Raw genomic sequence first — 27,844 nt, forward strand, 5'->3', positions numbered from 1 at the left:
CCGTCCTCATGAATCCTCTGCCGCTCGTCCTCGAGTCCTAGCAGAGGTGAGCTGTTACTCTGAAAGACTTATGAGCTTGTCCGTATGTGAGAGAGACAGTGAAAGAGAGGAACACACCACCGTGCCCCGACACACTTCCCGACTGCTACCTACCCACCTACCTACTGCTGCTCTGTCGTTGCCATGGATACAGTGCCCTCTCTCACCCCCCCTCTCGCTCTCTCTCATGGTGGGTATGGAGGGATGGAGAGGAGAGGAGAGGAGATGTGGCTCTGGCTGCTGCCTCTGCGTCATATTCATACCAGTGCAGCTGAGAACTGCCCCCCCTTTTTTCCCCTTTCCTTCCCTCCTTCCTTCCTTCTCATCACCCAATTTGCACACAGCTAGCCCCCCCCCCCCTCCTCCATTTGTGTCTCCTATCTGCATCTGCTCATCTCTCTCTTCCTCTCTCTCACTATCTCTCCCCACTCTCTCCCTCTCTCTCTCTCTGTTGGCGCAGCTCGGTTTCCTCTGCGTGGCTGGCTGACCTGGGCAGACTTTTTTCGAGCGAGCGTGGGTGCAGAGGGAAGACAAAAGGTAAGCGTTTGGATGGAGGATGTTTAAGAGTGTTTTACTGTAAGAGGAAAAGAGAGTGTGGAGAAAAAGCAAAGGAGAGGGAAAAAAGGAGGGGGGCAGAACAGCTGCAAGACAAAAGACGGAGAGGTAAGCAGTGATGGCATGAACTCACCTGAGATAACAAGTGTGCCACCAGATGCTTTTCTAAAAACATTTGGTTGATGAAAGGGGTTGTCAGTGCGTGTGCTGAAGTGTCTGCTGCAAGAGGACAACATGCACGAGAGTGTGTTTGTGCAGGAGTGAGTGTGTACAAGCAGTAAGTGTGTCTGTGTGCTGGCACTTTGCTGTCTGTCACACAGTGTTGTGGAGCTGCTGCTGCATGTTCCCACAGTGGAGAGAAGGAGGCGTACAGAGGGGGAACTTCATTATTCTCAGAGAGCTTTTTTGGGCGATGTGTGGATGTGTTGACAGAGCGGGAATCTCTGTATCTGCAGGAGTGTGAGGAAGAGAGGAGAGGAGAGAGAGAGAGACACAGCATGCCTGACAGTGGTGAAGTGCTCAGCTTCAAAGCCTAATCGCTCCTGGAAACAGAAGCCATTTCCCAAATCACATTCACGCACCCCTCCTCTGTTTCCTCTCCTGCTTTGCTTTCTCTCCTGCTTTGCCTTCTCTCTGTCTCTCATACTCTCCTTTGTTCAGAGTTCCACATTTACAGAAGCAGTATTTTCTGTAAATGTCAAACCAGCAGATCACAACCTTCACACGCACAAAGGACTGACACGGTGACAGAGAAGCAGCGAGAGATGAGAGCGAGAACCTTGCTGAAACAGAAAATAGACTCAAAGTGTGTGAAATGAAAAGCAGGGGGAGAAGACAAGTAAAGGAGGCCCGCAGGGTTCTTCATTGTGTCTCGGTCCTGAGAACAGTGTCTGACACCGTGTATGACATTTAGCTGTGATGCTGCTGCCTGCGTGTGGGGAATGTGCCTGTCAGCTTGCGTTTCAGTGGAGACAGTTGTTTGTCTGCTGTTAGTAGATTGGTTTTGAGTGACAGACAGCAGAGATCTGAGGTTTGTTAGACTGCGCTTTGACACACACGGGGGAGCTTTTTATTATAGTGCAGGAGATACATGGATTTACAAGACCTGTGGTTTTCCACTTATTGATAACATGGACAGAGGTGGCCTGTTATTGATGGAAACTTGGAACACCATTTTACAAATACTTGAACTAGAAATGATTTGTAACCACATGGAATTCAACACATACCATGTAAAGTGGGTATCATCACTGCCTTTTCTCATGTTGATTTAAAAGTCTTAAACATGCATTTGCACAAATACCTTTTATTGTGCTTATTTTGTGCCTTTATTTAGAGATAGAACAAGGGATAGAGTGGGGAACTGTGAAGAGAAAGTGGGAAATGACATGCGGCATAGAGCTGCAGGTTTGAATCAAACCCGGGCTGCCTCCTGTGTGGACTATAGCCTCTGTGAAAGGGTTTAATCGCTTTGCCAATCCTGCTCCCCACAGATACCTTTTTAAATGACAGCAGAGGGGGTTAATTAAACCCATTAATACTTTACTTTTTACATTACTTTCATCCACTTCAAATTGTTTTGCAAGTTCATTTGAGACAACAAACATGCTTATTCAGTGAAAAATGTAAAGATATGAATGCTTCTTTAACTCAAAGAGTCAGGCTGAGTTACTCTTTGAAGAGAGGTACACTTGAAACTCTAAAGCAGTTTCTTTTGGAACAATTGAAGGGGAAACTTGACTCCTGACTTGACTTGACAAAGAACTTGATGATTTAAACAGCTGGAGTGCGATCGAGGGTCAAAATGATCATGCCGTGTCAACTTAACTCAGCCAGTTTGATTGTTCAAAAAGACACTTTTTAGATGTTTTTTAATGTTTAATTGTTGTGTTTACTCTTCACTTTCACTTTTTGTCACTTCCCAGTTTATCCCTCACTTTTGGCAGTTCACTTCCACACACTTATTGGTTTTAGCTGCCTTTTTCAGTCATTAAAATATGACTTTTTTCCTCAATATTTAAACTCATTACCTATCAGTCACTGTTACTTTTCTCTGCCTTCTTTCAATCTAGTTCTTCACACTCTTAATTTCACAGATCTCTATTGTAGCAGCTCAGTCAGTGGGGACACATTCGTTAAAGCTGTTGTGAGGAGCTTTTGGTTTGTGTTGAGTTTGGCGCCCCCTGTCGTTAAAGGCTGTGCCTTTTGCCTGGTCGTCACTGGAAATAAGAATTTGTTCTTAGTGACCTAAATAAAGGTTAAATAAAATAAAATAAAATAAAAAGTAACCTTCACTGATTTTGGCTTGTGCATGTGTAGTAACCAAAAAATCTTATCCTCTCTTTCAATTAGATGCGTTACTCATTCAGAACATGTGCTGTGTCACATGTGAAACAGGTTGTATTATCAGCATACAGTTTATCACTTCATCTGACACCTAACCCTCCCAGTGGTTTCAGACATTCAGACGGAAATAGTTCTTGTTAATGGTCTTGTTTGCTTTTTTAGGTCACATAGAGAAATCAATATCCATTTTAGTCTGTTTCATAACCAGCTCAAAACTCCTCACAGGAGCTTTAATAAAATGTTATCCCTATTTTGTCAGAATTTCCAAGCACAAGTGCCGAGGTTTCCCCCGAGCTACAGGTATCAGTCTTTTGTAGATTCCTGTACTACACTTCCCTCTGTAGGTTGTGACTGATGTTCTTCCTTTAAACGTTTTTGTCACTTTGTCTTGCATTCAATCACAGTAAACTGACTTCTCAGGCTCTGGCAGTGATCCATCTGACAGGATCAGGCACATGAGCAACAAAGACATCCAGCTCATGGGTGTCAGTTTTGTGCTCGTGTGTTTGTGTAGTGAAGTGTGAGATTATGAGATTATTGGCTGGCAGAACAGGCTCGCTTGAGCCGAGAGAAGTTATGGGATGAACTGGAAAAGGGAAACAAGAGCTGTGGAGGAGGGAGAGGAAATGAAACAGAATCACATCAGGCAACAATGAGCTGCAGAAAGGTCAAGGTAATATCAACAGGGCCAGGAGATTAAATTGATAGAGTGAAGTGAGATTAAAAAGGGAGGAAAAAGAGGCAAAGGCTGCGGGCTAAACCGTCTGCAGCAGAGTCATATTGTTTACATGCTGCTCCTGTTGGGTTCGGGCGCATGCACGATTGCACATGCACACTCTTCCTGCCTCCCATGGGTCTCCAGTGTCCCTGCGCTCCAGGTGGGCTTTGCATTTTTAATCGATACTGTCTGTAGTGATTAACACCGGTCTTCTCTCAGCAGCAGAAAGGCAGGAGGGAAAGAAAGGAGAGGGAGACAGAAAGAGAGATGGAAATCTGTCACACAACGAGGCAGGGTTTTTCTGTGACAGTGTGTGTGTGTGCATGAGTGTTTGTTTGGCAGTAATGACCCTCTGCCTCTGGGCTCCTACTGAGTATGTTTATCTCCCACAGCAGCAGCAGGCAAAAATGGACGATGCATCACTGCCACATACACACACACACGCACCTTGTACATTTTTCCTTTCCCTTTGCTTTGCTCTAATTGTCTCCCTCCTGCATTCTCCCCCTTTCACACGCACACAGATCCTCGCTCCGTTCCTTATTACTTACTCCAGTCCCACATACTGTACAGACTCTTTCTTCCTGTCTTATTTTCCCTCCCACTTGTGTTGCAATATGCCTATTAATGATGCAGCTAGAGCAACCACTGCCAAGTTCCTGCCTCTGACAGAGAGAGAGGAGTGTAGTTGTGCTGTACATGCCCTGCTTTGTACCACTCCCTCTAATCTCTCCACCCCTCTGCCTGTCTTGTTTTCCCTCAGAGTTAGCCCATGCGAGCAGCGGCGTGTGGACTGAGTGCAGCTGTTTCGTTCCGAGCAGAGCCCAACATGTGAGAAGATGTCTGTTGGAGGTTGTGCTTGTCCCGGTGAGTGTCTACTATTTTTCTCTCTGTGTGTCTCTCTTCTCCTTCTCGTTCTTCTTCTTCCTCTTTCCCCCTCTGTCTCTGTGCTCAGTGGTGCTGTCAGAAAGATGACTTACGTAAAAAGTGCTGCAAAGCCGCCCAGGGCCAGTGTCAAGCTGTGTGAGTGTGAGTTTTGTCTGTGTGTGTGTGTGTGTGTGTGTGTGTTCATGCATGTGTGTGTTGGTGAAGCACTCGCAACACATGTCCTAAAACAAGGTTATGGACTGAGGCTACCACACTCTGGGATTGAGTTGTTCAGCAGAGCCTCTCAGTCACGCTAGCTTGCTGTGCAGCAGATCAATGGCTCTTTCAGTTTCACCACACACAGAGACACTGAAGTATCAATAAGCACTTCACTTGCTGACTCTTTCACTGTTTTTCTCAGCTTTACCCGGCTGGCTGTAGGTCTGCCTCTTGATTATCTTTGCTCTTTTATGTCTAGAAGAACCGCTTTAAACCTGTTTCCTGTCACTGTCAGATTCATTTTTTCACATTTACTCTAGAAAAGAACAGGATGTGGTGAAAGTGCTTTCATTATCAAACCACATAATGTTTTTAAGCTTGTCTTTCTCAGGGTTTGTAAAGTTAATAACGGCTCTTAAAGCTCCTGTGAGGAACTTCTAGTTTGTGATGAATTTGGCGCCACCCTGTGGACAAATGGAAACCTTTTATCTTTGGGTTCAATCTCATTCTTCTTTCTTTTGACTGCAAATTATCAATTATTCTTTATATTTTACTTTAATATAAAAACAGCTTGTCTCAGTGGTGTGACGATGTATTGCCTTGTGTGACACCTACCCCATGACAGTGGCTTTAAGTCATTAAAAATTAAAACTTAGAAATACTCAAATCTCTTCCTGGTTGTCTTCTTTGCTTGTTTAGGTCATATTAATGCATCAGTATTAATTTTAGTCCGTTTCACACCGGTAAAAAAACCATCCTTATAGTAGCTTTAATAAGATGCGGCGTGAGCTGAATATTCTTGGTGCTGTTTGGACATCACAGAGCTCTTTGTCATTGTCACTTCACATTTTTTATTCTTCCGTATTTCACTTCCCTTCTCAGTTTTTGAGCTTATAGTTGGCTAAATTAAAACTGTGGTCTTTCAGTTTTATTTCTAAGATTTTTTTGTGAAATGTTTATTTTTATAAATATAGAACAGGTGAAGATAGGGATGACTTTTCTTAATTTTTCATTTATTGAAGCTAGGACAGCTATAAAACGAGATTTACGTTAGAGAGTAACTCTATTTCTCAAGAATTTCTATATCTGGGTCTTAAAGGGTTAAGGTGCATTTCAACCAAGAGTTCCAGTCTTTCAGCCCCCAGAACTACTGTCCCCAGAACTAAAAGGTTCCTGTGCCCCCATTGTTGTCTGCGTTTCGACCACGGGCTGAAGTCCCGGGTAGATTGTGCAAATCAGGCAAGTGACGTATGGAGAAAAAAAAATTATATTAAATAATATTTTGAAAGCTTAATAAAAAAATAAACTAGTATGCATTCCCAGAAAATCCCTCTGTGTTTCAACAACTGTGTTAACTCCACAAATACCGTTACGTTCAACCGAAGGTCCCAGGACCTTTGAAAAGTACTACCCCTCAAGCAGGGGCTTTTCAGGGGGGAGATTATCTACCTAAAGATAGATAATCTAACTAAAGTTAGACCCTGGTTCCTCCGGTCGAAACGCATGTAGTTCAGGGGTAAAGTCACTAGTTCCGTGGGTAAAGTTCCTGTGGTGGAAAACACCTTTAGAGAGAAGTTTAAATGTAACACATTCTACCAAGTGGACTACCTACACACTCTTCTAGTGAGCTTGTAATAGAGGTTATTTTGAAACACGGTGTACTGCTATTGTTGTTGTGTTTTAAGGATAAGTATCCATGCTTTGTGATGCCAATGTCTCAGAGGAAGAGCAGTAACATGTAGTGCTCTGTGAGTCTGTCTGCACATGCTGGTTAGCAACATGTTTTGGCAACTTTAATCAAGTAGATCTCATCTTCTCGCTCCAGTCGGACTCTCCAATGCCTTTCTCACAGTACCCCAGTGAGAGCAGGCGGACCACAGAGAAACCCTCACAGTGCCAGGGGACGGGCTCCATGCAGCACAGGGGAGCAAGTAACAGATAGAAATTGAATCGTAGCGTCGGCTCAGGGGGATCTCAGAGAGGCCTGATTGAATTAAAGTGTCAGTTTCATTTTAATGGCGCTGTTCTGATTCATCGGTAGTCGGCTATCAGATGGAATAAAATTAGAGAGAGGCTTGTGCTCGATGTTCTCTTCTCAGATCCTTTCTCTTTATCTTACTTCCTCTGAGTCTCCTGCAGCTTTCCAGGATCTCTGCCTCCTTTTCGCTCCCTCTGTTGATAGACCAGAAACTTTTAATGGCAGCCACATGTTTTAGAAAGAGAAGCCTTGAACAAAAGATTTGACAAGAGCTCAAACATTCGAACACTCGCAGGTTTACACATGTAGTAACACCTCCACGAGGAGCCTGCTAGGGCAAGTCACGGCTGGTGGATCTCTCAGTTAACGACATTGATCAACACCAGTCTCTCTCTCCCTCGTGTGTGTGTGTGTGTGTGTGTGTGTGTGTGTGTGTGTGTGTGTGTGTTGTAAATCATTACATTTGAAGGCTGGTTTGTTTACATTCCTGTATGATGGTGGATGGAAGATCCCCCCCCCCATCCCCTCCTCATCCCTTTGTGTGTGAAGCTGCATCAGAAAAACAAATCCTCTCTCATTCTAACATCACTTTCTCTTTTCATTTGCACTCAGTCTTTGTGTTGTTTTTGGGTCAGAGCGTTTTAGAAACCGAAGAATCTAAAGCGAGCGTATTTGCATGTGGCAGAATGTGGGCCATAATGAAGAACAGACTTCTCCTGTCTGTCTGGTTGGTTGACAACACTGTGACATCCCGCTGTTGTTGTGACTTAGCTGTGAATCAGCCTTTTTAGGGCTTTGTTCGCCGCATGAAGGAGATCCGTCCTAACACATCGGAGCCAATCACGTCCTTTGTTCTGACTAAATGGTAAAAATAGATTGCCTGTGAGCTGAAGATGCCCCCCCCGCCTCACTCTCCCATGCACCCACTCAAGCATGCCTTCCCTTTTCCTCACCCCTCCCTCCCATCTCACTCTCTTCCCCCTCTTCTTCCTCTTCACCCTCTCCTCCTCTCCCTCTCTGTCACTCCCTCATCCCTCACTTGCTGCCTTTTTTGCAGTCACAGTGGTGTTACCTCATGCAGAAAGTCACATGGCTCCTGATTGGGGAAAAGTGACTTAAAGCAGAGCCAAGATGGCAGCCAAACAGCCAGCGTTTTTTTGATTACCATTACACAACAACACGACTGCCTCAGCTTTATCTCGCTGCGCTGAAAGCCTGTGCCTCTTTTTCTTTTTTTCCTCCACTTCTGCCCTTCTCCTTCCTCGCACCCCCGCCCTCCTCTCTCTCTCTCCATCCGAGTGTGTGTCTCAGATCTTGTTTGCAAGATCAAAATGGCTGTGTGTGCAGAGGCAGAGAGAGAGAAGGAATGCGTGGGAGACAGAGATGCTGGGGAGTCAGAGAGATGAAGGGGGGTGGGGGGGGGCTGTAGTGATGTCACATCTGCTGCAGGCCGACAGGATGGCAGAGAAAAGCTGCCATGTGCCACGCAGCCCAGAGGAGGAGGGAGGAAACTAAATGTGTGGGATGGAAAAAAACATTTTGTATCAAAGCGCACCTTTATTTGAGAGATGTAGCAGCGGTGGAGGCTTTGAAACATGAGAGTGAGGTGGTAGTCTGATAGGAGGTGATGTTAACAGAAAGCCGTGCAGGAAACAAAAGGTGTGGGGAGAGACGCAGTTGTTTGAAAGCATGGCGCTGTGTCTCTCTGCCACCTGTGTACGTGTAAGAGTGTGAATTTAAAGATATATCTGTCTATGCACTGTATAAATGATAAAGATAATAATCACCTTGATTAATAGAGCAGTTATCAAAATCCAAGTAAATGTATGACTTGTGAGAGCTATTATTATATATTTATTTAATAATTAAAGTTATATTTTGGGACTTTTACACCTTTATTTGGCGAGGATATAGGACAGTGGATAGAGCAGGAAACTGGGAGAGTGAGCAGGGGAATGACATGCAGGGAAAGGGGCCGCAGGCTGGAATTGAACCTGGGCCGCACGCAATATGGAAGCGTGGTCTAACCACTGGGCCAAGCCAAGGAGGACTTGTGAGAGTCATTTGTAGGTTAAACAATCTCACTATAAGGCAGGCCTAAAAAGGGAAATGTAAATGTTTTTAAGGAAGGAAGAGTTAAATAAAAATGACGGAAGGAGGTTTTCTGATAAAAGTTTTATTTGACATAGGACCATAGACTGTTTGAAACTACAGACAGAACAACAGCTGTCCAAAATGAAGCTAAACTTTGAAAGCTCCCCCAGTTGATTAGCTGCACTATAGGCCTTAAAGCCCGCCCCCTCCATCATAACAGATGGGACATGGGTCAAACTATGAAATTGAAATACACATCAAATACATTTTTCTAAAACATGGTTTCTGCAGTATATTTACTCCTTATCATGTTGATTTAACTGAGAGTTTTTATCATTTTATTTTTAATTTGACGCTCAAAAAGATGATTGATTGACAGCTCTGTTGACAAATACAACTCCTGCTGTGGAGTCTGTACCAGATTAGCTGAGAAGAGGAGGAACACAGAGAGAAAACTTAACGATCATTAGAGTCATTGAACTTTCCCTTGCCACAAGTGTCTGATCCAGATCAACACAAGAATCTGTTCAGGTGTAGACCGCACTCACCTGAGGGTTTTTGAGGTTTTTTTCAGTAAGATAAATCTCTGTAGGGATGTAGTGTCAGCCCTGCAGCTCCACCAGCCAGATCACGTCTGCGCAAGCTCTGGCTCCACCAGTGCAATATGTCAGCTCCCATTGAGGGGGTGTGTTGGCTCGGGAAGATGTAGTGAGTGCACTGCCTGTATTACAGTCAAAAGATTGGACATAATGAGATCACTGACTAAGTCACCACCAGCAATACTGTATAGTTACAGGGTATGTACAACATACTCACCATCAACCAGAGCTATCATTTCCAAGTAGACTGAATAAAGAGACTAGCTTGAATAAAAAACTTCTATTTGGTGTCAAAGGGGAATCGTGCACACAGACATTAAACGGCTCACTGCAGATTTCAGTATGCAAATTAAAATAATGTTGACATTTAACAACTGCAAAAGTGATTCATTCCATAAAAAAGACTTCATGTGGTGCTTTGGATTGAAAAGTCAGCTCTCTAATCAGAGGAGAATGAGAGCATTGATACATGACTGATGATATGAGCGGAAGTGGAGGTGAAGTTCATGTATTCAGTCCATTACTTCACCACTGACTCATCAGGCTCATGCAGTTTGTATTTAGATGTGAGGAACTTTTGATTCTGTGTTCTGTGAATCTGGAGCTTTGTGTTGTGATTTATGTAAAGTATCTATATTCCAGTAAAATCAAGTGCTTTGTTTTCGTTGTTTCGTTGTTCACCATCTGCGGAGCAGCTTGAGTCAGTCTCTGTATACCATCAACTCTGCAGTCTGTCTCTGTATTGTTCAGTCTGACAAGTGACGGTAAAAACTCAGTTGTTCAGGGTTATGAAACAAAGTGAGTCAGATAAGGGCGATGTTGTTTATTTCCCTGGATGTTGCAGTGAAAATGTCTACAGTCCTGATCCAGTCCTCGCCGCCTCGTGCACAGGTTTCGACTCCAGCCTTAAATCCTCTTTGACATACTTTAAAGATTGGCTAATTCTCCTCTGATTCAGACCTTTGACCTCTTTCATTGTCCACAACAGCAGCCCTCACAAACCGGCTTCCTCTTGTTTTCGCTCTATTTATCTTGAACACATGCAGTTTAACTTCCTCATGTCAGACCACAGTAGCATCCTCTGGGTGCTGTCTTGTTGTTATCACCAGCAGGCAGGTGTCACAACAGTTTCCCTCACAGTTTTCGGCTTCCACCGTGGTGTTTAGAAAAGCTGCAACAGGAACCAGAAACGGACCGTTTACCAGAACTCTCTTCAGATTTCCTCTCTAAAGCTTTACTGTCTCTGTCAGAGCTTTAGCTTCAAAAACGGTGCCTCTCAATTAATGCTAAACTTGTCCATATGCAACCCTGGTTTCCTTATCAAGGTCTTTAATTATAAGAGTAACTAGTTCTACCACCATTTCAGATCTATCTAATCTATTCTCCTAACCCTGCAGGAAGGGCATTTCGCTGTAAGTGCCCTGCAGTCCATCACTGCATAAAATAGAACATGTGAAGAGGTATTACTGTAGGAGTTAGAGATCTATAAATACAGGAGGGTGCATTAAATCTGGTGAAGTACAAGACCAGTTTTCCGGTGACTAAAATAGAACTTAGTAACACTGCCAGATTCTGACACTGCTTTTAAAGCCATCACTGCCTGTCAGGTCTATGTGCCAGGTACTCTGTGTATGTCTGTACGAACTGCAGGTGTTACTAAATACAGATAAAGGATCTAATGCTCAGCAGGGAAACACTCGACAGTAGAGTGTGATACATCCCTTATTTTATGCCATGTAATCCTCTCTTCCATTTGTTCCCTCTGGGTTTGTTCTATTCAGAGGTTCTGTAGATTATGCACACTTCAGTCTTTTGATATTATAATATTACATATGTTTATGTTCTGTTCCTTTGTAAAAAATAAATGATCAACATTTTAACTCAGCACATCTGGTCTGACATGAAATCTAGATTCTCTGAAAGGGATGGCTCACTTTTTTTTTTTTTTTAATCTTTGAAATAGTTGTTAATTTACAAAGAGCTAGCAGCTCATGTGACTATTATCTTGCCATAAAAGAATATTTTTCAGTCATTTTTACTGCAGCAATGGCCAGAAGGTGTCTGTGGCCCATCTTGAAGCTTTTTGATAACTGTTGTTAAATAACAAAAGAAGAAGAAAGTGAAGCAGGAGTGACGCTGTGAGATTGGGAAGCAGAAAAAACTGCGCAGACTTCTCAAGCTGTCAAATAATTCTGTGCTGAATTTCTTTGAAATAATAAAAAACAACTGACGTCATGTGCAGCCCTTGCAGGTGAAACCAGCATATTATAAGCCTACAACATTTTCTTTTAAGATTAATATTTGGGCTTCTTGCCTTTATTTGATAGAACAACTTGAGAGAGACAGGGAATGAGGGGAGAGAGAGGGGGAAGGACATGTTGCAAAACATGTTGAGACCAGGAATCGATCCCACAACCAGCTGTTTTGTAGACTGTAACTTCTATTTGGGGCTCCTGCTTGACCAACTGAGCTAAACTAGTGTTTCTACAACAGCTGTGAACGAAGAGGAAGGCACCCATCAGAAGGAAGGCGGTAGAGATTGGGAATAATCATCGAATCATTGCCAGTGACTATCAAATCATATTTTTGCTTAAAATGCCCGTCCCTATCTTTGAAGTTAGAAAGACTGAGAACTTCACAGACAAGAAGTTAGTTGGAGTATTCTGAATGGATTCTGATTCTTAGAAGCTCCCTGACTTAAATTAAGCTAATACAGCCAAACACCATGTTATTTGTTCATGATTTTGTTCTAGATTTAATGTTTTTCATACTGAAACACAGTTGTGAACACTGGAGCAAACTCCTGTCTAAACAGTCAGTTCTCTGTTCTGTCTTTAGCATCAGGGTGATGTTTGCAGCATTTGCCAGCAGAGGGAGATGCTGTTCTGTCACATCTCTGCTTCTGTCAGTCCATCTGTTGTCAATCCTGACAACAGACTGGAGAAGCATTGACTTGAACCAGACATGCTAGACGTGTTATGTGCCTGTTATAGCAAAATATTGTCTTGTAATCCTTTAGTTATAACTTCATACTTCTTTTCTAACTACAATATATAAAGGAAACTGAAGACTGAAACAGAGTAGCTATAAAATAGTTTGAGTTGCATCCTTTGTATGAATATAACTGAGGTGGGTTTTGTAGGGTATACAATTAGCTTAGAAACACCCTGTTAGAGGAGCATGCTGCAGCTGTGGCAGTCAAAGCTAATCTAAGAAACTTACTCTGGATATTATTATGACAAGGAATCCAGTTTGAGGCCGTTCTATGGAATGCTATACCACAATCCCTGCCAGATAAGTGTGTCATGTTGTGATCCAATCTGAGCACATGCTGCTGCAGACTCTGTTTATCTCTGCTCTTTATGCAGTAAGAATGACCGCTATGGGTCAGATGTGTTTACTCTCTAAATAAATGCTTTGCCTCGTGTCTCTCGTCTGCTCTCCTGGCTCGTATAAATCTACAAACTGACGGGCAGCCCAAGTAAAAGCCTCAGCAAATTGAGTTTTGAATGCACTTTGAGACCACAAAAGGTTTTCTGGTCTTCAAATACATTGCATGTAAACATTAGAGTGGTTATTGATTAAAAGTGAGGCAGCAGATTAAAGCCTTACATAATCTGTCTCTGTGGCAGGCTCAGGGCTCTGGTCTGAAGGATTTGAGTCATCAGCCACGGGTCAATCATTTTTTGTAAGCCTTTACAAATTTACCTTCAATTGCACGGCCTAATTTCATAACTAGTTATATGTCTGAATAGCATATCTGAATCACACTGAATGGATTTAATGAAAGGAATTTAAATTTAGGATATTTTATCTTTTTTTAGTTTGGCGTCCTTAAGGTCAGGAAGGACTGAGCAGCACAGGGTGACTAGTGCTTTGTACACTTAATTAAAGCAGCCCTAGCAGAATAAGTTCACAGTCTCTTCTTTTCTTATGATTTTTAGGGTTGAATTAGGTTTAATGGCCCCACAAAAGAAGGTTTTATTGATTTAACAGGGAAGGACAATTATTTCTTTGAGGACTTTTTCAGGATAAAACCATGCAAGTTTTTTGTCTGTAGGCAAAAGTTGACTCTAATAAAACCTAAAGTCATAGATACATTAATTTGCCAATAACCTGCAAACATCTGCAATCATACACATGTTCAATTCCAAACCAAAGAACCAGAAATTCATGCAGAGAAATATCTAAATGTTACATTCTGCATTCTTCAATAGACTTTACTAATCTTAAATGCATTTTTCTTTTTGTTACATTTTGGATTAATTTAATCTGATAAAATCTTTCTGTGCACTTTGTGTTTTTATATATAGCAGTCGTAATCTATCCTACCAAACATGCCTCACTTCCAACGTTATTATACACTGTGACATTTGAAGACTGGTTATAACAAGCCATCATAGTCTGCAGAGTCATGGGTACCTTAAGGCATCATGTCTGCAGAAATAGAGAGTGAGAAAATGCATTTGGTGGTAGTATGTTTTTAAAAATGCACTCAGTATTTTCAGTTGGTGCACGAATGTCACAAAAGTTCAGTGGCAAATATTATACTTCTTGTCACACTACATTTATTGAATACCTTTGGTTAGTAGGTACTCTGCAGATTCAGAGGAATAATGCATGATAGAAAAAATAAATGCTATTGCTAAAGCTGTGTTATTGATAAAGAGAAGATTTCCCCTGGCATCCCAGCATCACACTCATCAGCAAAATTCAAGGCTTGCTTTTCAGAAATGAAACATTAAAATTGAGAATATCAATACTTAAAAAAAAAAAGTATTATACTCTGAAATGGGCTCTTTATCCTCTTTTAAAAACACATTTTTATCAGTTATTACAGTATACTTTTATAAACAGTATGTAAAAAATAAATATTAATAGAAAGAAGGAATACAATAAGATATTAATGTGAATACAATGAAAATGAAATAAAATGAATTAAAATAATAATAAAGTATATACAGAAGCGCAGAATAGTTTGAATTATCTATGTACAAAAACGGTGGGAATGAAGGTGGATATGTACAAGGATGTTAAAGTGGTAAGGATATTGTACAGTGTATTGCATGGTTATTGCATAGAGTATAGGTTATTGTTTTACAGCAGGGGTTCCCAAACTTTTCAGCCCGCAACGCCAAAATATAAGTGCCAAAGACTTGCGACCCCCACTGTCCCTCGAAGTGATTAAAAGTCGCTTCATACTTCATTTAGCTGGTCTGCAGAAAATTAGCCTAACTACATGCACATGGCTTCTAAAGATGCTTTTGTTAATCAACTGTTTACTGACCCTAACCCTAACCCGAACCTTAGGAGTCATCTGGCAACAAAGAAAGGCAGAAAGCAATGAATTGTTTTGTTTGCAAGGTCTTACTTCAAATGTAACTACTATTTTTGTTCCTATTTTTTCAGTAATAGATCAGATATGTAATTTTTAGATTACTTTACAAAAAATAATAATTCTGGAAGACATCTTGCGACCCCCCAGTAGTGTCTGGCGACCCTCCAGGGGGTCCCGACCCACACTTTGGGAAACCTTGTTTTTACAGGATACTGTGGACCAAGGCACCAAAATAAATACATAGAGAAATAAGGAAGAAGTAAAGAAATAAAGCAAAGGTAAATAAAAAGAAAGAATAAGTAAAACAGCATAAACTAAAACAGTGAAATCAAAGTAAATGAGTGTGTGTTTGTTAATGTATGTGTGTTTCATGCAGAAAGGCTAACAAGTGTTCCTCTCAATGGGGACCCACCTTGTAACACCCTTGTGGTCGCTGGTGTAGGAACAGGTTTAGGTTTAGGACACCACAGATTGGGGGCCCCTGTCAGGGAGTCCGGCCTGTGTTGGTCCCGGTCTGTGAGCTGGGATGGGCGGAGGAGCCTGGAGGAGGCGGGGCCTTTGTTTGTTCGAGTCTCGGCTGGCAGCAGGAACAAAGGGTCCTGTAGTAGTAGTAGTGGATCGGTAGCGCCGTCCCCCCTCAAACGGATGACATTAATAACATATTGGGGATTGCGAATTGACAGGACGGTGAAGACTCAGCTGCTGGTTCTTTACTCCCCGTCTCTCTCCGGCTCTCATCCCTGGACTGTGTTACCTTCGGTCGGATCTGGAGCTTCCTCCATCCAGCCTGTGAGGCTAACTGAGAGGCTAGGTGGCTAAAACACCGAGCAAACACCGCGTTTCGGTGGACCTTTCTCTGCAGGTAACTCCAACTTCAACTCAACTTAAATGCTTCACAACAAACCCTTAAAGCTGATCTTTAATAATCACTGTAATGTAAATGTGCTCGCTGGTTCTAATGGGGGTTAGCAGCTAGCTTGGTGCATATTTTACCGTCCTCTGCAGATTGGGACTGAATGCGGCCCTGCAGCTCACTTGAAGGATGCTTGTGTTTTTAAAGGGTGTGCTGTCTCTGTTTTTAAATGTGCACCACTCATGCTTGAGTCTAAGCTATGATAGGACAGTAATATGGAGTGCAAATGTGTCCCTGCACATCCCTTTGGATGCTTTCTTGGATCAGGGCCAGCTTCTGGATGCACGGCCATTGTTTGCTGTGAACAGTTTGGGCGGACTAAACAGCATTAAAGTCTCACCATTTACTGTCAACCATAGTCAGAATGAAGTCCACCCCTGACTTTAATCATGTTTGGTGTCAGATACTTGTAGAGTGGAGTCTATTGTGTGTGTTGGAGCAGGTTAAGTGCATGTCAGGCCTGTGAAATGTTCATTATATGCGTTTTTTTAAAGAGGGTTTATAATCTGCAGAGTTGTATGAGCCTGCTGTTCGGGAGCTCCTTTTGTTTGAGCTGTGTTGGTGATCATTCAAGCCGTGAAGTACCTATGTCAGCATTTTGCAGGATGCATGCAGGGAAAATCAGATGCATTCAATGTATGTAACCCTCCTGTTATGTTCGTTTCTCTGGAGCAGCAATAATGTTCCTGGGCCAATTTGACCCAGGGCATATTCAATCATCCAAAAGTGTCAGAACCCTAACAAATCCCAATACACATTTTTTTAAATCTATTTTTTAGCCCCACTACTAACCATTTAAATTAAGATTCAGTCCATTGGTGTTCTTTAAGTCTCAAAGATCATGGTTCAATGAGGTGGGTTAACCCTCCTGTTATGTTGCGGGTCAAATTGACCCTTTTTAAAGTCTATTTTAGGCAGTATATGCCTTCCAAACCAGCTAAATGCAGCATAAAAATCTGGGCAGCATGTGACAGAAGAGGTGTCGTGTTAATTTATCAACATCACTTCATAAATTCAAAATGTAAAAAAAAAAAAAAAAAGAAATCTAAGTCATGTAAAACTTTTGTATTTATATTTAGGGCTTTCCAATGTACATTAAACAAGTTTTAACATACATTTTAATGAAAAACGAGTGAGTTATCCTCATTGAGCAATGATCTGTGAGAATTAAAGAACACCAATGGACTAAATCTTGATTTAACCCTCCTGTTATGTTCTTTTCTCTGGAACAGCAGTAATGTTCCTCTGTCAATTTGACCCGGGGCATATTCAATTATCCAAAAGTGTCAGAACCCCCAAAAATCCCAATACATACCATTTTTAAATCTAATTTTTAACTCCATTACGAACCATTTAAATCAAGATTTAGTCAATTGGTGTTCTTTAATTCTCACAGATCATGCTTCAATGAGGATCACTCACTCGTTTTCATTAAAATTCATGTTAAAACCTTTTAAATGCACATTGGAAAGCCCTAAATACAAATACATGGAACTACATTTTTATTTACTTTATTTTACATTTTATTTTTTTGGATTTTTATGAAGTGATGTTGATAAATTAACACAACTCCTCTTCTGTCACATGCTGCCCAGGTTTGTATGCTGCATTTAGCTGGTTTGGAAGTCACATATTGCTAAAATAGACTTTAAAAAAGCATAACAGGATGGTTAAATACAGTTTTCTTGTGCATCTTATTAAAAACAACACATAGCACTGTATGCTGTGTGTGGCTAGTGGATGCTGGTGGTCCTATAGGTCAGAGGTAAATGCTTAGAGAAGTATTGTTGAAGGCCCTGGAGCATGTCGTCACCCCCTTAGTATTGGGGGGGAGAAGAATGACCTGCCATGACTCCTGTGCTTATACTGAGGATAGGAAGAAAAGGGTGAGAGTAAATGAAGGAGGAGTTGTGCTTGTTCAAGGAACGAGACTGGGCTGTGAAGGGGGACGGACGGATCAAAGTTCATACAAGCATACTTAACCCTTACTTATCCCTTTCTCTGTCTTAATATGTATCATGTTTTACTTCAATCAGCATTGTAAGTGTGATAATCTTCCTTTGGATTCTCAGAATGATGTGTTTTCCTGCTGAAAGCATCAGAATAAGTTGTATTTTTTTGTATGCTAACACATGTATCATGATATGGATTGTCTTTTTTCATCATTAGCTGACAGTGACCCACTGTTGTGCAAATGTGACCGATGCAAAGCCACCAATTTAGATTATGCTGCCTTCAGGGGCCTGTTGGGAATACAAGATTTACAAGCAGGTCACACATACACATCATTATCACAGGGGCAAAAGCATGAATATTCAGGGTACATGTTTATATCTCAACATTGGGAGTAGATGTTTAACTTCCACTGAAACACATCACAGTTATTAAATTCCTCCGGTTGACTTCACTTGTTTCTGTGCAGGAAAGTAGGGTTACTAACGACATGGGTTGTGGTGGTCCAGTCGGGGTCAGATTCCAGGGGGTTGTTTTTCTCTAACATCCCAGTCTGTTGTTGCCTTCTTGCTTTGGTACAATTGTCTCTGGTGAGACGTAATTACAAGCAGCAGCAGCTGTCTGTGTGAGGTCTCCTCGAGTGATGATGTAGAATAAATGTTTTTCAGGGGCCTGAATTGTTTGAGCATGAAAGCTTTATCCGGGAAGACAAGGGTTAACAACAGCCAGGGTAGCGAGTTGGGGGATGGGTAGAGGAGGCAAACTAGAGGGGGAGATGCAGAGTGCTGAGCATGGCTAGGATTACATTGGGTTGTATGCAGAGAGGTTTGTTCCTTATATTAGTGTGGAGGTTGAAAGAACATGCCACAAGATCTTCTTTGTCTACACCCCTCCATTTCACTGATTGCTTTCTCAGATGGCATCAGGCTAATAAATATTCCTGTGTTTTTTTCCCCCCTTGTGGTGATATGTTTTCTTGTCCATTTACCAGATTGAAGATGCATTAGGTAATGAAAGCAGCGGGAAATTGTTTTTGGCTTCATGCTTTCATTTGAGTAAATCTGGATGAAATCATCCAACGTTAGATTACTTAGATGATGCTGTGATTTGAATGAGCTAAATCTAAAGTAATCTAAATCTCCTCTAAATCTCTGCTCTCTTTCTTTCCTCCTCCTCTGCTGCGGGATTGTGCGCAGGCTGTTCGTCAAAGTCATTCAAGCTGTACTCTCCTAAGGAGCCCCCAAACGGCGGCAGCTTTCCCCCCTTCCACCCGGGCGCTATGCTGGACAGAGATGTGGGGTAGGTGTGAAGTCATACTCTGAGAACTAGATCAGATCGGACTAAAAAAGCAGTACTTGATATTTATTTAGTCATCAAGTTGCACCTTTTTATTATTTTAATTTGTTGTTTTGGCAGAGATGTGTCTATTGTTAGGTGTTAATGTATTTTTCACAAGTTAAGACCTATATTGATGTTTAAAAGCTTAAATTCTTGTGTCTTTTATGGTGTATTTTTTTGACCATCCTATCTTTCATTATGATATAAGAAAGAAAGGAAGGTAGAGCTGATTGCACAGCAGCTGAATTATTTTAAAGGTGGTCTAAAAATGCAAAAATAGCCCAGAAACAACCTTCAGCTTAATTAAAAACAACTGTAAAAGTCAGATGTCAGACTAATTATGCAGTGTTGCTGTCATTAGTGTTATCTGTACTTATTTTTGTAAGTGCTGTCTATTTTTAAATCCCCTCCCCTGCTGAGTTTTGATGTAATGACAGGCCCTAAAATCCAGATTCTGCTGTAACATTGTGTTTGAGCAGTGCTTAGATCAGGTTTCTGATGTAATGGCGTGATAAACACACACCATATGGTGTGTTTAGCATGCATACTGTTCTAATTATGAAACTGTAGCTTATTCTATATGTCTTTTTCCTCACAGGCCTACACCCATGTACCCACCGTCATACATGGAGCCTGGAATGGGGTGAGTGCACTGACTTGAGAAATGACCCTGGTTTGTCCCGGCTCAGATGTCAAACTTTGTTTATTGATATTCACATAGAAAAACAATCATTTCCAAAATTAGAAGTTGGTACATTTTCCTTTTTTTTTTCCAGGAAAAAAGAATAACACGGACAACATACAAAATACAAAGCATCACAGGAACTAAATAGTCCTATGTCCACACACTGTACCTAAAAAAAAAAAAAATGCAAACTGTAAACTTTTCTTTAAAAGTGTATTATGCAGTTTTGCTAACATTGAATTCAAACACAATATGATTTTAAGGCCTCTGAAAACAAATACAAGCATATAAATGTGCTTGCAGCGGAGAAGGTTAATCTAGATTTTCTTATTTTAAATCGCCTGAAACCAAAAATGCGAATTAATCGATTAAAGTGATTTATCGTACAGCCCTACCCCACTCGGACACCTCCTCCCTCCAGAGTGCTCAGATGTCATTTAAAGCATTCATTCCTGGTGGTCTAAGAGTTAGGCATTAAACCCCCCTGTGATGTCCAGTGTGAGTCTGCTCTTGGCTTACACAGTTTGTTTACACATTAACCCTCTTATGACCATAATCATATTCAGGCCGCCTGGATTTATTTTGATTTTATGGCTGTAGAATTGTCAAAAAATGTGCAAAGAGTGCGTGCTTCTGCCCTTTTTCCAAGATAACCTCAACTTTCAGTATCTGGCAGTTATTCAACATTATTGTGTGTTTATGACACTAAAATAACAGTTAATAAGGGTCGTACTGCAGAAGTCCTAAGGGCTACCGTAATGACACCTAAATGGGCTAGGGATGCACCGATCCCACTTTCTAGGTCCTGATACCGATATCGATACCTGGGATCAGATACTAGCCGTTCCGATCCAAGTATTGATTTAAAAATCTCTATTCCTTAATGTGAGGATAAAATCATGTTTTGGCAACTTCAGGCTTTTCTGACTTTGTAAACCAAAATAAAATGAACATTTTTAAACTGACAGTATCATTACTGAAGAGATTATAAATATGTACCAGCAGTTTGGTGAGTTAATCTTCATTACCGACAGATATTACAATTTAACAGTAAACCTCAGCAGTGGATAAGAGGAATTAAATATTCTGTATAGAAAAACTGCTTCAAATGAGAAAATAAAAAATATGTCAACATAGTGTTTCCCACAGACTTACAGTGTACCCGTGGCAGGGAGAAGGGCTATTATTTTTTAGCACATGGCTATTGTAAACACAGAAAAGCATAGAACTGAGATGAATAGATCTGCCACATGGATCGGCACTATATATCGGCCCTTTGTCATCGATATCTGATCTAGCTTTTTGAATCTGATCTAGCCGATATTAGGGAGGCACTGATCTGATACCAGGATTGGATTGGTGCCTCCCTAATATGGGCGCAAAGGTTTTCTAGATATCTTAAATGGCTCAGGAGTTCCTGTTTTGAGAAGTACGTATGTCAAATCCTGTCGGCGGCGATGGTTTGGGAACAAGAGGGCTAAGATGTTTGTTGTTAATGAATCTCTGTTCTTCGTTTCAGGAGACCCACACCGTACGGGAACCAGACAGATTACCGGATATATGAGCTGAACAAGAGGCTACAGAACTGGACAGAGGTGAGTGGATGAAAAGTATAACTGTTGCTTTGCAGAAACACAGGATTAGTGTTTCATGTTCAAGTTGGCTCTAAAATGCTGAACTGATACAACCTGAAGTCTTTTTCCTGTGGTGTCCATGTTTTCAGATTCTCCCTTCCAGCTGCTGTTTATCTGTAGCTTACCATGCTCGGGATTTGCTGGAAATTAATTCAAAGAACTCACTGACTTAATTTACATTCAGGCTCTAATAGGATTATCTGATCAACCTGGCTGAAACATAATTGGAGTGCCAACTGTTTATATACCCAAAGTGTGCAACTGAGTACATGCTATGAGCCATATCTTTTTGTGACTGCTCATGTGCTACCACTAATACATGCACAGGAGTCTGCACACTGGGGGGAATTACATATCAGGAAGTATTTCAAACAAAACACCTGATGATGTCTGAACTGCAGAGTTCCTTATTGAGAAGTTTGTCCCCTAAACTTCATCTTTGTTTGCACTTGTTCAATGAGCCATAAAACAACTATCTCTGCTCCTTCACTGATCTGTAACGCCTTGTATTGATGAGGGTGACTTCAAGAAGCCATCTTTCATCATTTGAAAATCTGTAGTGATTCACTCAAACAAAGATTCTCTTGATTGGATTGTACAAATATTTGTAGAAGAGTTACGAAAGTCGTAAATTTAGGGAAACATTATCTTCAACTTCCTCCTTTGAGTGGTTTTAATACATCTAATCTGTTTTATCTAATCTTGTGTAACTTCTCTCTGAAGCAAACAAGCACCAGTTGTGTTAAAGAACAAAAAGCATTGATCCCGTGCAGAATGAATAAATCTTACTTTGATAGAACTGAAAAATTCATCTTATTCTATTGATAATAGTGTCAATTCATCATATCCTTGTACAGGGGATTAAAAGTCTCTGAAATGTTCTTCCCTTGCCTTTAGGACTGCGACAATCTCTGGTGGGATGCGTTCACCACAGAGTTTTTTGAGGATGATGCCATGCTAACCATCACTTTCTGTCTGGAGGATGGACCCAAAAGATACAGTAAGTCCTTTCTTTTTTTGCAGAAAGAAGGCACAGATGTTGATGACGATATTTGAGTCTTAATTTTATATTTCATTTACAAAATTCTGGTTTATTTCGTTAAGTATGTGAGGATGTACTCCACCTCAAATTTCCCTGGTTTTGACTGTTGGTATCAAATGTTAGCAAGTGTAAATTCATCCATTCAGCTCAGTTTTTCATTTCATCCTTCTCATTGTGTCAGACTTTTCCCATCCACATTGCCTACAGGTATCATCTGTCAGGGCTTTGAATATATTCCTGTTCACATTATTTATTTTCATTAAGCTTTGTCCCATCCGTCTGCAGCAATCGGCAGGACGTTGATTCCCAGATACTTCCGAAGTATTTTCGAGGGGGGCGCCACAGAGCTGTTCTATGTTTTGAAGCATCCAAAGGAGTCCTTCCACAGTAACTTTGTGTCTCTGGACTGTGACCAGTGCACCATGGTGACCCAGAACGGCAAACCCATGTTCACACAGGTAAAGTTAATGTGACACTGGATTGAATCCTCAGCCTCTACCTGTTCTCTGTTGTTTATTTGAACTCTTATTCCTCTCACGTGCATCAGGTGTGCGTGGAGGGTCGCCTGTACCTAGAGTTCATGTTTGATGACATGATGAGGATCAAGACGTGGCACTTCAGCATCAGACAACACAGAGAGGTCTTACCGAGGAGCATCTTGGCTATGCATGTGAGTGCTAGACTTCAACCACACACACACAATCAAAATCACAAACTGTCCTTGCACTTACTCATCTCATCGTTTTCACTAATTCACACAGGATCCCCAGATGCTGGATCAGCTGGCTAAAAATATCACCAGATGTGGGCTGTCAAACTCCACGCTCAACTACCTCCGTGTAAGCAGCTTTATTTATCACAGCTTCATTCCTTTTTGATCTCTTATTAAAGTTATTGTGCAACAACCTGTCTCTTATTTCTCTTCTCCTCTCTCGTTGTCCTCCCCAAAGCTTTGTGTGATATTGGAGCCCATGCAAGAGTTGATGTCAAGACACAAGACCTACAGCTTGAGCCCCAGAGACTGCCTGAAGACCTGCCTCTTCCAAAAGTGGCAAAGAATGGTAGCACCTCCAGGTAACAATTACTTTCAGAAATACCACAGTCACTAAAGGCGCTCTTATAGTCCCAGATCCAGGTACAGTTGCATAGTTGTTAAACTGTTGTACTGATAACTGATGCTATTACAAGATTGTGAAAACACATTGTTGTGTATCTTGTGTCTTTCTGCAGCAGAGCCAGCCAGACAAGCCCCAAACAAGCGGCGGAAAAGGAAGGTGTCCGGTGGAAGCACCGTGAGCTCTGGCGGAGGCACCAATAACAACAGCAACAGCAAAAAGAAGAGCCCAGCAAACAGCTTTTCACTCTCCAGCCAGGTACCTGTAAGCATTACATCTACTTGACCCTCTCTCTGAACCTCCTAGTTCAGCTGAGCATGGCCTTCAGGGGCCAGACGGAGGGTGGCAGGGTGGGAACGAAAGACAGAGCAGTTGATAGCGGGTTTAAGGGATTGTTAGTTTGTCTAGGAGTATAGCAGAGAGAGGCTTCTGGAGGTGGGTTTGTATTCAGATGCGGTGGGGGATTATGGGTATGTTCATGTAATGGTACTGAGACTATGTAGATTTAGTAAGTTGACCCCCTGATGTGAACCAGTGATGGGCAGTCCCTGGTCCTCTGGGGCCACAGGATAAGGGTTTATATTGAGGAGGTTCAAGCGAGCTTCATCTCTGAGTAATAGTTTCTAAATTTGGGGCGATGGGTCAGGGTCACCTTGCTCTGATTTTAAGTGGGTCAGTCAGGTTTTTATCTCTGAAAGAACTTGGTTTCAGAGTTTATCAGAGCACATGGTTCACACAGCACGGCTGTCTTTGCTTATGTGGTTGCTTGATTGAGCGTATGAGACCCGAGGTGGAATGAAAACCCCCTGATGCAGCACTCAAGGATCAGGGATGCCCACTGCTGGCCAGTAAGGAGGGCCCCTCGACCCTGGTTCTTTGAACAGGGCAGGGAATCAAATGGACTACTGAACTGTCGTGGTAGAAGCCCTGACACATTGTCCTGTTGTGATTAGGTTAAGAGTGAAATGACTCAAGAAACCTCAGATTCAACAGCTGGGACACTTGTCCCCAAAACGTAGCATGAAGTTTAAATTAATGACATTGCATTTCATCTGTGAAAATGTATTGCAAAGCTGGAATTGAACCAAGTTAGCTCATACATAGATGAAGACACGCTACAGTCCATACAGCCAGTCATTCCGCGCGCACCCCTGTATTATGGGGATAATATGTACCGGCCCTTGCTGTCCCCTTTAGGACGTGATGATGGTGGGAGAGCCCACTCTGATGGGAGGGGAGTTTGGTGACGAGGATGAGCGTCTGATCACGCGGCTGGAGAACACGCAGTTCGATGGGGCGAATGGCCTGGAGGATGAGGACAGTTTCAACAGCTCGCCTGCACTGGGGGCTCACTCGCCCTGGAACAACAAGGCTCCCTCCAGTCAGGAGAGCAAGCTTGACAACTCCCAGTCATCCCAGTAGAGTTCTAAGGGACCAGAAAGCCCCTTTTTTAAAGCTTAAAAAACAAAACTGGGACCTACCTGAGCCAACACACTAGCAAGAGGAGTCAGGGAGGATGGCCTCGAGCTCTTGTGTTCAGTTAATTTCTATTTCTTTTGTTCCGTTCTGTATTTTTTGAGACAAAAAAAGAGAATGGTCAAAGATAGAAAAAAAGCCAATGGACTGATGGAGCTGTCACAGGAAGGACAGTGTCAGCAGAATCCCACTCGCTCCCTCACATTGTTGCACATGCTCAGTGGTGCTCAGCCTTGGCCCTAAGCTGCTTGGCTCTAGTCAGCCCTCTTAGAGGCGTGGTGAGACTGGCGGGGTTTGTGCATGTGTATTTGCCCCCCCGCCCCCCCCCCCCCTTCCCTCTTCATCGCTCACCATAGCGCTTGAGCCAAAAGTTGGCATGTCCTTTAAGTCTGAGTGCTGTCATGGCAACCATGTCAGTGGGTTCTTGTTCCAACCTCGGGTCTCGCAGGCGTGCGTTTCTCTTGACAACGCACTTTGTTGTTTCTGTTGTGCTCATGTCACGGGGGAGAAATGCTTAGCTTTCATTTAACTTATTATTTCTTGCAGGCTGCAGAAATCTGTGTGCACTCTTAGTGTTAAAAATCCAACGTTCGGTTTTTAAAAACTCAATCATTTGTTTTTGTAGGACCTGGTTGGAACAAAAACCTGTACAGTGCCGGAGCTTGAGGACCGGAGTTGAGAACCACTACGCTAAATGTTACACCCACACACACACATACATGCACATACACACACATTTACATTGACATACACACCCAGAAGAGTGCACACTCCAACACACACTCACCTACACCCATGACATAAAACATTGAGGTACTGGAGACAGGTGGTACGCAGCATGTCTGGACCAGAGCACCAGACCCTACAGAAGTGTGTTTTCATTTTCTATGTTTTAGACTTGTTTTGAATTTTTTTTATTTTTGTAAACAATTTCTAAAAAATAAACAGACAAGCAAGCAAGCAAACAAAAACACCCCAGAATATTCTTTGCACTGTTTTCCACTGTTAACTCCAATCTATTTTTCTTATGAATTGACGGTGTATTTCTTTCTTTTCTATTATTGCTAATGTAAGAACTGTACAACATCTGAAACCTGCAGTATATTAATGTATAAGTATTGCTGTTAGATCATTCTTCTTGTGATGGTATAACTTTCATGTCAGTCTGTGCTTGATATAATGTCATCCATCTGTGTCAGACGCCACACTGTCACCAGGTGCTTTGACTTCAGAGCTAGAATACAAGTCTGGAGAGCAAGGGTGTGTGTGTTCTGTACGACATCTCCAAAGCAGCACACTGAAAACCTCTTCCTTCACTTAATTCCCATCAAGCACCTGTTTGGATCTGTCATCTTGTCATTGCAGAACTGTTTGCTTTTGTCTTGAAAATCTCTATCTGGGGGGTCCTCTCTTTAGTGAACATAGATGCAGAAAACTTCTCAAATTTGCTACTCTAAAATATTTTAAAAACAAGTTTTGACAGGATTGTAAAATAAGAAAAAAAGACTTTTGTATTAACTTAAGTTTCCCAGAAATGTTTTTAATCTCAATTAAGAAAGCTGCAGACCAAGGAGCTACATGTAAAGACTCTTTAGATATTGATTACACTGTGCTGTTTTATGTTTTATGAAGAATCATTTTGTTGGCTTTACTCCTCATGTTTGTGTCTGTGCTTGTATATTTTTAGGTAGTAATTTCTGTAAAAGTTATTCTATGTATTCCTCCCTAGAACTATGAGAAACTCAATCTAATGTAAAGAGATGAAAAGCCTCTTAAAGTTTTTTTAAACGTGATTTTTAATGGTACAATCACTGATAAAAGAATTTTGCCCTCATGTTAGCAAACTGTATTTATTTTTCTATGTACTGACATTCTGTTTAGGTCCAACTCACCTGTACAAAACTCATGATTATATAAGGAGGAGTTTGTGGGACTGCAGACCCACATAATGCTTCTAGAGGTTAGTTGTGTTTTTTCACATACAGCTTCGAGGTATATCCGCCCTGTTTATTACAGTGACTCAGTGTATGACATTAATGCCATTCCCTGCCTTTGTATGCAGCTGGGCTAACTGACAAATTATGAGGTCTGCTGAAAACAATATCCACAACTAGAGGAAGAGTTAGTCATCCTTTTCTGTAAAGTTGCTCTATTTTGGGATGAGTCATCCTTCGATGCGTCACAATGGCACAAAATCTGTTGGAATTTGATGAAACTACAGAACCATTAGACCACCAACATGTTTGTTTTTATGAATTTGATTGATACATTTCAAACCTTGAAACTGAAAAATGCAAAGTAGATGTTTCTTTAATGCTGAAACATGCTGACCACAGACATCACATCTTACCTTGGGGAAAGTATCCCATGAATTTACAGTTTTTCTACATGATGCAAAATGCAGCTTAACCTGTGAGATTCAGCGACCTCACAGCTATTAGACGGTAATAAGCAGACTCCCCCAGCAGGGGTCTCTCAGAGCAACCATACAGACCGGGTTAATTCTGGCAGAAATGGCATCTGTAAATCCACACTGAGCTGCAGGCTGTTGTGTTCAAATCCCTTTTCATTGTCCCCCAAACCTCTAGTCTCCTTTTTTTTGTGGTGTATCAACTCAGCAGGCAGACGCAGAATTGAATCTAGGGGCAACTTTTCGACACCCTGTGTTTCCTAAGTTGACTTCATTTAGGGAATGAGGGTTTGTGATATGCGAGACAGATGAAATGGCAATGCACCCATCGCTGGCTCCTGTAGCACCTCACCATAGGGGTGATTTTATATCTATATTTTTTGCCAGGTTTCTGTCTGATAATTCATGTATGGTATCAATAAAGATGAATTTTCACTGAAGAACAGTTTTCTTTATTGAATGAAGCTGTGGTAATGTGATGGTTTATTTGTATCCATACAGAGGGACTTAAAAAGACTCCAAGAT

General features: G+C 41.7%; 1 protein-coding gene and 1 long non-coding RNA gene across 7 annotated transcripts; one reads left to right on the top strand and one right to left on the bottom strand.

The window, feature by feature from the left end:
• Nucleotides 1-504: 504 nt before the first annotated feature.
• On the top strand, nucleotides 505-27,759 carry ldb1a (LIM domain binding 1a). Of its 6 annotated transcripts, none has more exons than XM_034681995.1 (12): nucleotides 505-576; nucleotides 4,422-4,525; nucleotides 18,816-18,918; nucleotides 19,556-19,600; nucleotides 21,162-21,237; nucleotides 22,174-22,276; nucleotides 22,604-22,776; nucleotides 22,866-22,988; nucleotides 23,080-23,157; nucleotides 23,269-23,392; nucleotides 23,549-23,697; nucleotides 24,631-27,759. In XM_034681995.1, the coding sequence occupies exons 2-12, from the start codon at nucleotides 4,498-4,500 to the stop codon at nucleotides 24,853-24,855; spliced, it is 1,227 nt and encodes a 408-aa protein (XP_034537886.1). In that variant the 5' UTR covers nucleotides 505-576; nucleotides 4,422-4,497; the 3' UTR covers nucleotides 24,856-27,759. The 6 variants fall into 6 exon arrangements, with proteins under 6 accessions (XP_034537886.1, XP_034537888.1, XP_034537889.1 ...); XM_034681997.1 differs by having other exon boundaries at nucleotides 25,535-27,759; XM_034681998.1 differs by having other exon boundaries at nucleotides 23,549-23,691; nucleotides 25,535-27,759.
• LOC117811613 lies at nucleotides 8,917-15,929 on the bottom strand. The gene is made up of 3 exons (XR_004631030.1): nucleotides 15,166-15,929; nucleotides 9,365-9,537; nucleotides 8,917-9,242 (listed from the first exon to the last, which is right to left on the bottom strand). It is a non-coding gene; the product is annotated as an uncharacterized LOC117811613 (long non-coding RNA).
• Nucleotides 27,760-27,844: the final 85 nt, after the last annotated feature.

The sequence above is a fragment of the Notolabrus celidotus genome, chromosome 4 (assembly GCF_009762535.1).
Source record: "Notolabrus celidotus isolate fNotCel1 chromosome 4, fNotCel1.pri, whole genome shotgun sequence".
In the NCBI taxonomy this organism is placed as follows: Eukaryota; Metazoa; Chordata; class Actinopteri; order Labriformes; family Labridae; genus Notolabrus; species Notolabrus celidotus.

Coding starts and splice junctions, on each gene's coding strand:
- ldb1a (XM_034681995.1), top strand. CDS start 4,498: ATGTCTGTTGGAGGTTGTGCTTGTCCCG. Junction 19,601..21,161: donor TACATGGAGCCTGGAATGGG/GTGAGTGCACTG, acceptor TCTTCGTTTCAG/GAGACCCACACCGTACGGGA. Junction 23,698..24,630: donor CACTCTCCAGCCAGGTACCT/GTAAGCATTACA, acceptor TGTCCCCTTTAG/GACGTGATGATGGTGGGAGA.